Raw genomic sequence first — 13,438 nt, 5'->3', positions numbered from 1 at the left:
AGGTCAGATATTTATATATGTTAATGAGGTTGCATACCTTAGATTTTAACAGACAATTAATAGCCTTGGACCAGGTTTTCCATGGATGGGGAAATTCAGCGTGTGAAGAAAAGAGATAATGGCAAGTTGGAGCATTTAATTGTCTTTCAAGCACTGCTTGTGGACCATGCACAGTAGGTGTGCTGTCTGCCCCTGGCATTCCACGCTCCCCCTGCCCTGCCCCGCCCCGCCCCACCCCACCCCACCTCCCTGCCCCGCCCCGCCCCACCCCACCTCCCTGCCCTAAACCAGCCTACAACTCTTCTTGCAATCAGCTGACACATATTCGGGACCCACACATTTTCCAGTTCTGCCCCTGTGATGTACACGTCAACCTGTACTTTTTAAACTACAAGAATGTATTTTGCTATCAAACCTTGTAATGCATCAGACTCTTTCTGCAGAACTTTATTCAAGAACCACCACCAAGTCTCTTTTGTTAATAATTCTAATATGACTTAAAATTATGCTCTAGTCTAATCTTTTTTAATCTACTTAATATCAAATAGACCTTGAATTTCTCTTATCTTTATATCCTTTCAAGTCTGAAGAGTATAAGTTTCAATCTTTGCTCATAACTCAGGCCTTTAATCCGAGATTTATAATTCCCAAGGTTTGACATGTACTTTCTATCCTGGTAACCCAAATTGAATGCGGTGTTCAAAGGCACAGCCTTACTGGAGCACTACATCAAAACTTACATTATCTCATTCTCACCATTCAACCTGCCACATTCATCCATGACAGTATTAGTGGAAGTGACCACGGAACAATGCTTGCGGAGAACAAATCCTGTATTCACATTGAGGCTTCCTTCTTTATGTTGTCTATCGCTGACCTCAATGGGATCAATTTCAAACAGGTCTAGTAACTCAAATTGAACATCCACGATGTTCTCTGGACTATCAACAGCAGCAGAATTATGTACAACCACAGACCGTAGATATGGTGTAGCATATCGCCCACTCTACCATGGTGATCAGGCTAGGAGATCAACCTTAGGCCAATGAAGTGTATAGGAGGCCATCCTGAGAGAAGCGTCAGGAATGCCTAACAATAAGATGTCAACCTGTTGAAGCTACAATGCAGGAATACTTGGAACATGAACTGTTTGGCTTCCATGTGATTGACAGGTCTAAGGCAAATTCAGAACCAAAGGATCAGATCAAAGCTCTGCAGTCACTCCACCTCCAGTCCTGAATTGTGGTCAACACTTAAAGATCTGACAGAAGGTGGAGTCTGTACAAATACTCCCATCCTAAATGATGGAGAAGACCAGAACATCAGTGAAACAGACAAGACTGAATCATTTGCATCTATCTTCAGTAGTTAGACATACCAATTAAATGATTAACTCAGCCTTCTCCTGAGATCCCAGCATCACAGATCTTCAGCCGATATAATTCACTCCATGTGAAGTCATCTCAAACACTGACAACATAGTGCAAAAGTGAAGTCCTGTGCTCCAGAACTAGCTCCACCATCTAGCCAAGATGTTCCCTTATAGCTACAACACTGGCATCAACCTAACAATGTAGAAAATTGCTGAGGTATGTCCTGTACACATAAAAGGAGGACAAATCAACCTGGCCAATTTTCATGCTATCAGTCTACTCTCAATTATCAGCAGAGTTTGGGAAGGAGCCATTGACACTGCTATCCAGCAACACTTAAACTGCAATAACTTGCTCACTGGCACTTACATTGGGTTTTACCAAGGTCACTCAGCTCATTACAGATTTAGTCCAAACATGAACCAAAGATCTAAACTCAAGGTGAAATAAGGGTGACTGTCTCTAACATCAAGGCAACCTTTGACTTAATGTGATATCAAATAGCCAAAGAAAGACTGGAGTCATCGGGAATCAGAGGGAAAACCATCCACTGGTTGATGGCATATAGGAAGATGGTTGTGATTTTTGGAGGTCAATCAATCAGCTCAATCCCAGGACATCTCTACAGGAGTTCCTCAGGATAGTGTCTTTGGGTGAAATATCTTCAACTATTTCATCAAGACCTTCCCTCCATCATAAGGTCAGAAGTGCAGATGTTCGTTGACGATTGCACAATGTTCAGCACCATTTGCGACTCCTCAGATACTGAAGCAGTCCATATTCAAATGCAACAAGACCTGCTCAGCATTCAAACTTGGGCTGATAAATGGCAAGTAATATTTGTACTGCACACGTACCAGGAAATGACCATCTCCAACAAGAGCAAATGTAAACATCGCTTTAGACATTCAGTGGTATTACCATTACTAAATCCGTCGCTTTCAATGTCCTGAAGGTTACTATTAACTGGAAATGGACCTGGACGAGTTGTACAAATAGTGTGACTACAAGAGCGGGTCAGAACATACTCTGGGAATAATCTGGTAATTCACTTCCCGACTCCCCAAAGCCTTTCACCATCTACAAAATTCAAGTCAGAGGTGTGATGAAATACTGTCCACTTGCCTACATGAAGGCAATATTGTTAATATTTCAATGCAACATCCAGAACAAAGCATCCTGCTTGATTGTTACTTGGTCCATCACCTTCAATATTCATTCTGTCCACTATCAATTCTCAACAGTTGTGTGTACCGTCTACAAAACACACTGCAACAACCCACCATGATCTAGAATGACGGAGCAGGCTGAAAGCACTGAGTGACTGACTCCTGCTCAATAATCCTGTATCCTTAAGATTATTTTAATGGAACCTTTCAAACCCATAACATTTCCTGTCTGGGATGACTAAGGCAGCAGACACATGAGAACACCGCCATCTGCAAGTTTCTCACCAAATCAGTCACAATCCTGACCTGGAACTATATCACTGCTCCTTCACTGTGACGGAGTTAAAAATCCTGGCATGCTCTTCATAACTGCATTGTGGAGGAGGTACCTACACCACATAGACTCCAGCAATTCAACAAGTTAACTCACCACCACCTTTTCAAAGGCAACTGGGGGCTAACAAGAATGCTGGCTTCGCTAGAAATGCCACATCTACGGAAGAATGTATTTTATCAGCTTCAACATCATACTGTTAAGTTTCTGCTTCGCTGGTCACATGGTAAAAATTTATTATTTTTCCTTCTGTTATTGATTTCTGCAGTGACTCAATTTGACAACATTCATTCTTGTTCTAAACGTTAAAAGCTTTAATTTTCATAAGAGTCATAGATTAATAGAGTTGCCCAGCACGGAAACCGACCCTACGGTCCAACTCGCCCGTGCCACTAGATATCCTAAATTAATCTAATCCCATTTTCCAGCATTTTGCCCATAGCCCTTTAACCTTTTCTTAGTCATGTACCCATTCAGATGCCCTTTTCAAATGTTGTAATTGTACTCATCTAATCAAAGATCCTGTCAGAAATTAGTCAAATTAATCATTACCCAATATTCAGAAAATGATAGGGTGCAGAGGCATGTGGTTAGAGGTTGAAGCACAAATAACTCTGCTGTGACAGATACATCCAGGCAGTTGGAGGGATTTAAATTCAATTAACAAAATCTGGAATTGAAAACTGGTTACAGTAATGGTGACTCTGAAACTACCATTGTCATAAAAACCCATCTAGTTCACTATTGACATTTGGGGAATTACCCTTTTCTATCCTTACCTGATCTGGATTATTTATGACTCCATGTGTACAGCAATGTGGTGCACTCTTTACTTGCCTAAGAGGCCACTCAGTTCAAGGCCAATTGGTAACAAATGCTGGCCTTGCCAATAACGCAAACATCCCATGGAAGAATAAGAAAGAACAAGAAAACAAGCATGCTAGAGGTTGTATCACTCTGTGGAGATGCTCACTTTTAAAATTCCCCGTTCCTTAACTTCATGTGTAAACTGCCAATATGTGGAGTAATCTGCCACCTAACACAGTGACTGCTGGTTCAATTGAATTATGATCCTCGAAAGGCATTTAGGCAGTTTCCTGATTCAGCAGGGAGCACAGAAGCACAGAGATCTAAATTTGAGATCAGAGGAATGCAAAAAACTGTCAGTACAGATCTTGAAAGAGTACCTAAATAACAGGGCAAGTTAAATGGGCTAAATATATCATTGCAAACAAGAAAAAGTAATTCATTGTGTTGAGTACATTAAACATTCAAACATAATGATACAAGTACTTCTCTTCCTTCTGTTGTTAAATGGTCTTTTCCCTTGGATTTATCCTGGTCTTACTAAGTGTAACACAAAAAAAAAATCTTTTCACTGATGTGGAAATCTCCCTTTTTTTTGAAAACCTATTCTCACCTCTGCGCAAATTTTTCCTAAGATCTTCCATCTCAGGAACCCACTCGTGTCCACTTCATAGGCTGACTGCACCATTACACAGAGGAAATCCATATAATGTAGAGTTGGATGCATAGATTATTTCATTTACTAAGCAATACACTATAGACGAGACTCCAATGGATGCCAGTTTACATTGTGGTTAAAAAACTGTTTTCATTTTTAAGTTAAGACCGACTGAGCCAAACATATGTCTACAGACATGTTAATTTAAAATTGGTGCATTGAGTAGTTAATCAGAAATGAAAAGGACATGTTTGCAGATTTAATGCAGTATTTCTATTCAAGTATCCTTGAAACCTAGTAAAAGGATCTTTTATTGTATATACCTCAGATGATTTATTACGTGTAATTAGAGCTGAAGACAGAAATCCAGCCGGTATAAAGTAGTTTACTATTTATGGTCTGTCATAGCAGGTTCACTGTGCTCACTCAACCCTTAAAATGTTAATACCAATTACTGTGGTAAAGATGTCAAACTGCGAAAGAGAACTGCTGGGTGAAGTGAGATTTGGTGGAAAGAATACACTGAAGCAATTTAAGCTCAGCCAACTAGTTCATCAGTTCACGTGCTATTTTCAGATCAAACCTGTTCCGGAGATATTTCTGGCAATAAGTCCCATGGTCAACCTTCATGCCCCATCAGAACTGAGGTCCTAGGGTGGCCAGTTGAGAATCACATAAGGGCTCCATATCGCCACTGCCTTTATGTTTTTCTGTCAATTGAACAGAAGATGAAACTCTATTTGAGTAATTTGTTTTTATTCATTTTGAAATTCCAAAATGGTGCTGGGTTGTGATGAAAGAACACTTTTCACTGTATTTTCCTAAATACATGTGACAATAAAATCATTCATTCGTTCATTCATTCGATCGAGGCACAGTGGACATCGGAGAGAGTCTTCCTGATTCTGAGAATGCCATGCCTCTTCAGAACTCTGTTGTAACAAGATCTGAGGTCTTTCAACCTTGTTTTAATTTCAGTTCAAGTTCTGAACAAAAGTCATTGTGAAATCTTCAAATGAGACTGAAAAGTACTTGTTGAAGATTGTACTTAGTCAGTGTTTGTTATGGGTTGTGATGGTGATCTGATGAAGCACGGCATTCTCATAATTGGGTCAGGACAGCTTGAAGGAAGAGCAGAGAAATGACTCCCAGCGGGAATCCCCTCTCTGATGTCCAATGTGCTTCAATCAAGTCCTGATTGCCTGCAGTGGTGAGATGGGCCTTTATGTGATCCTTAATTGGCAACTTTAGAACCTCAATTGTGGTGGAACATGAAGAAACATGGGTTTAACGCTCAAAATGTAATTCTGGTGGAGTATGCCACCAGTCTGCACAGTGGCGTTCACAGCTTGGTCCCACTAGATACAGAAGATTTCATCCAATTGTGCAGTTTATAGAAACAATGGTATAATCTTGGGTCAATGTATTTTCAATGTCTGAAATGGACCACTTGCAGACTAATAGTAGATGGGAATTTATTTTAGAATGCAAGCTCTTGAGAAAGCAAATGTTAAAGCAGAATTTGACTCTCTTGTATACACTGCTACTGTGTTTAAATCTGCAAGTTTGTCTTTAGACAGGACGGATATTTATCAATATGTTGCAATCAATCAGTAAAATAGATCACGGATTCAAAATTCGAATGGGACAACATGTGATCCTAAAATTCTAGCCTGCAAGAGCTGTTAAGAAATCCCACTTTTGCACTAATATGTCTTTTGGTTCCTGTTTTCCAGTGTTCCACATCATGCGGTCAAGGTGTACAAAGCCGCAAGGTGCTATGTGTCAATCACATTCAGAAGCAAATGGAAGAAAGCTACTGCAACCATTCAGCAAGACCTCCTTCTGTGCGCAACTGCATTATTGTACCTTGTGAATACATATGGATTACAGGGGAATGGTCGCAGGTAATAATGACTCAGAATCCTGCTCTTAAAACTATTGCCATAGATTCAGATTTTACCAGTTGTCATGATTTTCACATACTAACAGGAGTGTGGATGCCTTGTTACAGTTATACAGGGCTACATCTGGAGTACTGTGTGCAGATTTTTGTCTCCTTACCTGAGGAAGGATGTTCTTACTGTAGAGGGAGTGCAGAGAAAATTTACCAGGCTGGACTGGAGTATGAAAAGAGGTTGAATCGGTTAGGATTATATTTGTTGGAGTTCAGAAAAATGATTGGGGATCTCATAGAAGCCTATAAAATTCCAACAGGACAAGGCAGGGTATGTGCAGGATGGATCTTCCAGATGGCGGGGTGTCCAGAACCAGAACCAGGGTGTCACATACAAGATAAACCACTCAGGCTGAGATGAGAAGAAATGTCTTCCCCCAAAAGAGTGGTAAGCGTGTGGACTTCGTTACTGCAGAAAAACATTGTATGACTTCAAGAAGGAGTTCGATATAACACTTTTGCTAAAGGGATCAAAGGATATGGGAGAAAAGCAGGAACAAGCCATTGAGTTGGATGATCAGCCATGATCATATTGAGCAGTGGAACAGGCTCAAAGGGCCAAATGGCCTACTGCTTCTCCTATCTTCTCTGTTTCCGTGTTCAACACCCTGGCTCAGCAAAAACTTAAACTTGCAGACCACCTAGTAATCTTTCAGTCAGCACTAGCATTAAGAGTTAATTGGTCTCTTCTGTGCCACGAATTTCTTTAACTTGAAAGATGTCAATTTTTTTTTCAAAAAAAAAATTAACCTATTCAGATGTGATGTGACATACCTCTGGAGCATGTGGGATTTGAACCCAGGTTTTCTGGTTCAAAGATAGGGACACTACCACAGTGCCACTTGAACACTTCGAAAAATGCGTAATGAATCAAATGAGACATTAAGAGTCATGGAGTCATATACCCTTTGGTCCAACCAGTCCATGCCAACCATAATCCCAAACTAAACTAGTCCCACCTGCCTGCACATGGCCCATATCCGTCTAAACCTTTCCTGTTCATGTACTTATCCAAATGTCTTTTAAACTTTGTAACTGTACCCACATTCACCACTTCCTCTGGAAGTTCATTCCACACACAAACCACTCTCAGTGCAAATACAAAAGCTGCCCCTCATGTGTATTTTTAAATCTTTCCTCTTTAAAATTTGCCCCCTAGTCTTGAAATCCCCTACCCTAGGGAAAAGACCTTTGCTATTCATGTTATCTATGCCCCTCATGATTTCATAAATCTCTATAAGGTCACCTCTCAACTTCCCATGCTCCAGCCCTATCCAGCCTCTCCTTATAACTCAAACCCTCCATTCCCAGCAACATCCTGAGGAGTAAGGGGTAGTCATAAAGATCAGAGTGCAGCAGAAAAAGTTCCCAAGTGTTGTCAATTCCTGAAGAATAAAGAGAGTAACATCTAATTCGCGAATGTAACTTTCTGTTGATCAACCTATGAAAATAGTTTTACAGGGAGTAAACCTACCCAGTGCAAACCTGGTAATGTTTCAGAAAATACTAAGGCAGTGCAGTATGGGAGTGATGGAGACTGTTATTACAAGTCTCACTCCAGTTTTCCCTGATCTGCGTAGCTCCCAGGCATAGGGCAGAGGGAAATTATCCCTGCGGTACGTTCCATGAGCAGAACTGGATGTGATTCACTGGCAATGCATTGTGTATAACATGGCACACCTTATGTCTTTCTGGTTAATTCAAATATTCTAGAAAACAAGTAAAGTATTTTGTTTCTTTGCGCATAGTTTAATTGCTATACCAATTAAAAACACTTCACTATTATCCACTTACAAATTTCTACCGTTTGCACAAACTCACTGTAAGCAGCACAGTGGGGATCCATAAGCTCTTGGTGTGCTTTGAAAAAGATTCCATTTTGTAGAGTTAGCTTGGATGGGATGCATTGTCTCATTTTATTTTAACTGTATCTGACTGTGACACTGAGTCTGCAGTATAAATAATAATTTGGTCAAATTCCATGTTTATTGTTTTGGACATTAGTCTCTTGGAAAAACAAATGATTTTGCTATACACAAGAAAGATAAACATCCCAGCGAAAGTCATGCATGTCAATTTCTGGCCTGGATTGGCTTGGCAATGTTAATAATTTAAAATGCACTTTGGTACCAATTCCGAATACCATATAATGTGATTTAAAACTATTATATAGAATAGAATAGAAACATTGAATATAGGAGCAGAAATAGGCCATTCAGCCCTTGAAGCCCACTCCACCATTTAAAACGATTACTTATACGTATATATAATTATCATTAAAAGTTAACCCTATCTTTCAGCTATGTCTGGCCTTTAAATCATTAAAATCTGTCATGAAATATTGCAGACTCAAACTTCAGCTTCTTGCCAATGTGACAAGTTTCTGATGAATACCATGTTGATGATTGTTTTGTTTTATTTTATACATTCATGGGATGTGAGTATTGCTAGATGGGCTGGCGTTTATTGCCTATCTGTAGTTTCCCTTGAGAAGGTGGAGGTGAGCTGCCTACTTGATCCGCTGCAGTCAGTTTTGGTGTAAGTACACCCACAGTGCAGTTAGGGAAAGATCTTGGGGAGAAAGTAAAGGAGAGAGGATCTTGACCCAGCGACACTGAAGGAACGGTGATATATCTCCAAGACAGTGAATGGCTTAGCGATGAGCCTGCAGATCGTGGTGTTCCCATATATCTGCTGCCCTGTCCTTCTAAATGAAAGCAGTTGTGTGTTTGGAAGATGATGTCTAATGAGCCTTAACGAATTTCTGCAATGCATCTTGTAGTTGGTACACACTGCTGTTCCTGAACATTGGTGGTGGAGGGACTGCATGTATTTGAATGGGGCGCAATCAAGCAGGCTGCTTTGTCCTGGGTGGTGTCAAGCATCTTGAGTGCACTCATCCAGGCAAGTGGGGAGTATTCCTTCTCCCTCCTCACTTGTGACTTGCAGATTGTCAACCAGGTATTGTGGAGTTAGCAGGTGAGTTACTCACTGCAAGATGCCTAGCCTCTCTCCTGCTCTATAGGCAGAGTATTTATATAGCTAATCCAGTTCAGTTCCTTGTCTGGTACTAGTATGGCACAAAGTTTACTTGCCAGTTCTCAGATCAAGCCTAGGTATTGTCCAGATCTTGCTGCATTTGAACACGGACTGCTTCAGTATCTGAGGAGTCACAAATGATGCTGAACATCACAAAATCATCAGTGAACATCCCCATTTCCAACTTTACGATGGAAGAAAGGTCATTGATAAAGCAGCTAAAGATGGTTGACCTTCAGACACTACTATGAGGAATCCTAGGCCTTGAACTGAGATGACTGACCTGAAATGGTGGCACAGTGGCTCAGTGGTTAGCATTGCTGCCTCACAGAGTCAGGGACCCAGGTTCAATTCCACCCTCGGGTGACTGTCCGTGTGGAGTTTGCACGTTCTTCCCGTGTCTGCATGGGTTTCCTCTGGGTGTTCCGGTTTCCTCCCACAGTCCGAAGATGTGCAGGCTAGGTGAATTGGCCATGCTAAATTGCCTGTAGGGATGTGTAGATTAGGTGGGTTATAGGGGGATAAGTCTGGGTGGGATGCTCTGAGGGTTGGTGTGGATTTGTTGGGCCGAAGGGCCTGTTTCCACACTCTAGAGATTCTATGATTTTGTGAAATATTCAATACTCGGAATTGATACCAAAGTGCATTTTAAATGGTTAATATTACCTGGAACTGAGATGACAACCACAGCCATCTTCCATTTTCTAGGTATGCCTCCAAGCAGAGGACAATTTTCTTCCTGATTCCATTGACTTTAGTTTTGCTAGGGCTTCTTGATAACAAATTCAATCAAATGCAATCTTAATGTCAAATGCAATCAACTCCTACATCACCTCTGGAATTCACTTCCTCTGTCCTTGTTTGAATTAAGGCTAAGTGGCCCTGGTGGAACCTGAACTGAATGTCAATGGTAAGTTATTAATATAACTATTGAGAGCATTGTTAAGAACATTGTGATGCAGTGATAATATCGTAAGTATGTCTCTAAAAGGTATATGGACCGTGAGACATAACACAATGGAATAGTTTCCCAACTATGACAGTTAATGCCAGACTAATTAACTGCAGTTTGCATATGTGTAGTGCTTTTGATGCAGTAAAATGTCAAAAATGTTTTATAGGAGTGTTAATGGAATATTTTAGATGGACATAAGGAGATATTAGATCAGATGACTAAAAGGTTGGCCAAAGAGACCAATTTTAAGGAACTATTTAAAATATGAGAGACAGGTAGAGAGAAAAATTCAGAATTAGGACTGTAGGCATCTGAAAGAATTGGGTGCCAATGGTAAAATGGATAAAACTGAATGTGTAGAAGAGACTTGATTGGAGCAATGGAGATATTACAGGATAACTGGGCTAAAGGAGGTTATAGAGATGGGTTGAGGACAGACTAGGGTGGATTTGCAAACAAGAATGAATATTTCAATGATGAGATGCTGATAAATCCAACATCGGTCATTGAGGGCGGGGAGGGGGTCATAGGGGAATGAGACTCGATGCAGGTTAGGAAATGGGCGTCAGAGTTTTGAATGAACTCAAATTTGTGGAGGGTGGAAAACTGAAATGGGGCTAGAAAAGCATTGGAATGGGTTGAATCTGGAGATAACAACAAATGGTGTGGTTGAAGGTCTCACATTGACACCTTCTAAAGGGTATTGCTTTGCGGCTGTGATGAAAATGTTCATTCCAGAAGGGAAAAACCAATTGGAGAATCCAGGTCTAATCACTCTTCTGCAACTGCAACAAACGTGGAAACCCAAGATGAGAACTGCAAGAGGCTTAGCTGTGAGTGCGGCATCAGTTTTAACAACCTGTTCACTGGGGAATTGAGGTGTGCACTAATTTGTAAAATTGAAAAGATCTCTCAACCTTCGCCCATCAGTCGCACGTATCGTACAAACTCGAAACACTGGAACCCGTGGCTCAGATCCATTCTCAGCTTGGAGGCTGCCACCTAACCTCTTTCTATACTCTTGGTCGTAGAATTTTACTGCCTTACAAATGAAGTTAACGCAGTGGTTGTAAATACAGCCAATGTCTTTTGTGGGATTTTCAAACTGCAGTGATTTAAATTATCAAAAGTTTGGCAGAAATGACAGATTCATGCTAAAAAAAATAACAACAAATAGAATTAATTAAATCTTGGCAGCATATTTCCTTCTTCAAGAACATAATGGTCATTCAGTCAAAGCTATGAACACAAAAAATAAAAATCTTTATAATTCAGCAATAATATTTCGTTATGATGTTTTTCTAAATAGTATGAAATGTCCAGCAAATATTTCTGTCACCATAAAGATGATGGGACTCTTTGACTGGACCATTTTATATGGTTGATATACCCTGTGCAGTGGATTTGATTGATACCAAACAAATCTCAGTGTGATGTTGTTATCATTATCAAGCTGAAGCTGGAGATTATGCCCCATTTTCTGAACACTAAGCAGCTCTTGTGGATTTGTTCATAGCTATAAATCAGAAGGAGGAAGAGGTTAGCTATAAATGAAATAGTTTATACCAGATCTGAACAGTGGAGTGGAATTAGTGAGGGACGCGAGCAGCAGAAGGAAGATTAATGAAGTGACAAAAGGCAGAAATATACCAGATGTTTGACTTGAAAATGGAGAGTTTAGCAGCAAAGTATAAGCATTTAATATTTAAGGTAAACACATGCTGATTAAGGAACTGATTGGATTAAAAGGTACCAAAACTGTTTGAAGCCTGTCCAAAATGAGCCATCAATTTCAATCCATTCAGACTGGCTTGCAGAACATTTTGTTTCATTTTTAGATCAGCTCAAATTGTTCTCCTGTGCATACTCAGGATACAAAATTACTGTACAGCTGACAACAATGGAGATTAATCACGAATATCATAAACAGAAGTGGCCGAACACCCCCGTTTTGCAGAATACGACACCAACTGCCTGCCTTGCTCCCTATGTTTGAAGTGAAAACACTCCAAAAAACAGTGAGTGGTTGTCAGCACTGCACACTGGCGAGTAGTGGATTATAAAAAGTGCTTCAAAAATGCAAGTTTTTAAAAATAAATACATTTCACTGCCCATGACTTTGTAGTATCAGTCAGCAAGACTCTCCATGGGCAGTGTGTGCACAGAAAATCAGTAAGTCCCCTTCCCCAGGTCAGTTTTCATAAAGTTGCAAAATAAATGGGGTGAAGGGGTCCACACTTACCTTTTTTCCAAAATAAAATGTAGATGTCCTATAGACTTTGCTCTATCACACGCAAGTCTTAAACATTTCCTGTGACTTCACATGCCTCTCTTTTGTCACAGTCATTAGTGATTGGTTCCCAAAATAAAAGTCAAAATATCACTTCAAACAAACAGGAGCTGTTCACTTCCATTCAAAATCAGAGAAAAATGTAGCCCAAATGTGGCTTCAGAACTAACATCAGGTGTAATGTGCATGCCATTCCTAAATAACTGAGCAACTTGTAGTGTGGAGAATACCCTATGAATTCCCAATCACCAGAAGAAGTTGACATTTTGTGCTGCTCCAGCACTCACCTCCAGCTTCTCCTAAATCTCCTGAATTTAACCCATTGCAGAAAATTAGTGCTTTTCAAAAGGAGGAAATGCTGTGTTCCAGCAATGTTTATCAACCTCTCCAAAAAGGGACAGTTTAAACCCTGCTTCCTAACTCTCTGCATTCCGTGAATCTCAATCCTATAGGTAATCAGTAGTTCTTTGAGATGTTCAAACACTTTTATTATTTTTTCTTTCTATGTCTTTTTCACTTGATCTCTTTTTTTTCTGGATCGTGTATGACTCAAATTTGTTTCTATTCATCCCATGTTTCTTTCTTAATGTTGACTTAAAGATAAAACATTTGAACCTGCCATTCATCAAGGCCCCAGATGCCCTGGTCACACTTCTGTCAGATTTCGCTTCCAGTGAATTACAGCATAAAAACAAAATTGAGTTGAAGGGTGAGAGAAGTGTCTAGACTTTTATTTTGTTTTACATATAGTATTTTGTGACAGCATCAAATGCAAGATTTGTCAATTTTAGATACAACAAGACCTACCCTCTAGAGATAACAAGGTGTAGAGCTGGATGAACACAGCAGGTCAAGC

General features: G+C 40.2%; 1 protein-coding gene across 1 annotated transcript in view; it reads left to right on the top strand.

The window, feature by feature from the left end:
• The window catches only part of LOC109912901 (A disintegrin and metalloproteinase with thrombospondin motifs 20-like), a 344,616-nt gene that overhangs the window by 306,087 nt on the left and 25,091 nt on the right, over positions 1-13,438 (top strand). Inside the window, exon 31 of the mRNA XM_048607987.1 lies at positions 6,078-6,248. Coding sequence (XP_048463944.1) covers positions 6,078-6,248 — 171 coding nt within the window. The remainder of the gene's footprint in view (positions 1-6,077; positions 6,249-13,438) is intronic.

Source organism: Rhincodon typus, chromosome 18 (genome assembly GCF_021869965.1).
Source record: "Rhincodon typus isolate 14 chromosome 18, sRhiTyp1.1, whole genome shotgun sequence".
Taxonomy (NCBI): domain Eukaryota; kingdom Metazoa; phylum Chordata; class Chondrichthyes; order Orectolobiformes; family Rhincodontidae; genus Rhincodon; species Rhincodon typus.
Note: the sequence above shows the minus strand (reverse complement) of the source record. Positions and strands in the feature narration are given on the sequence as shown.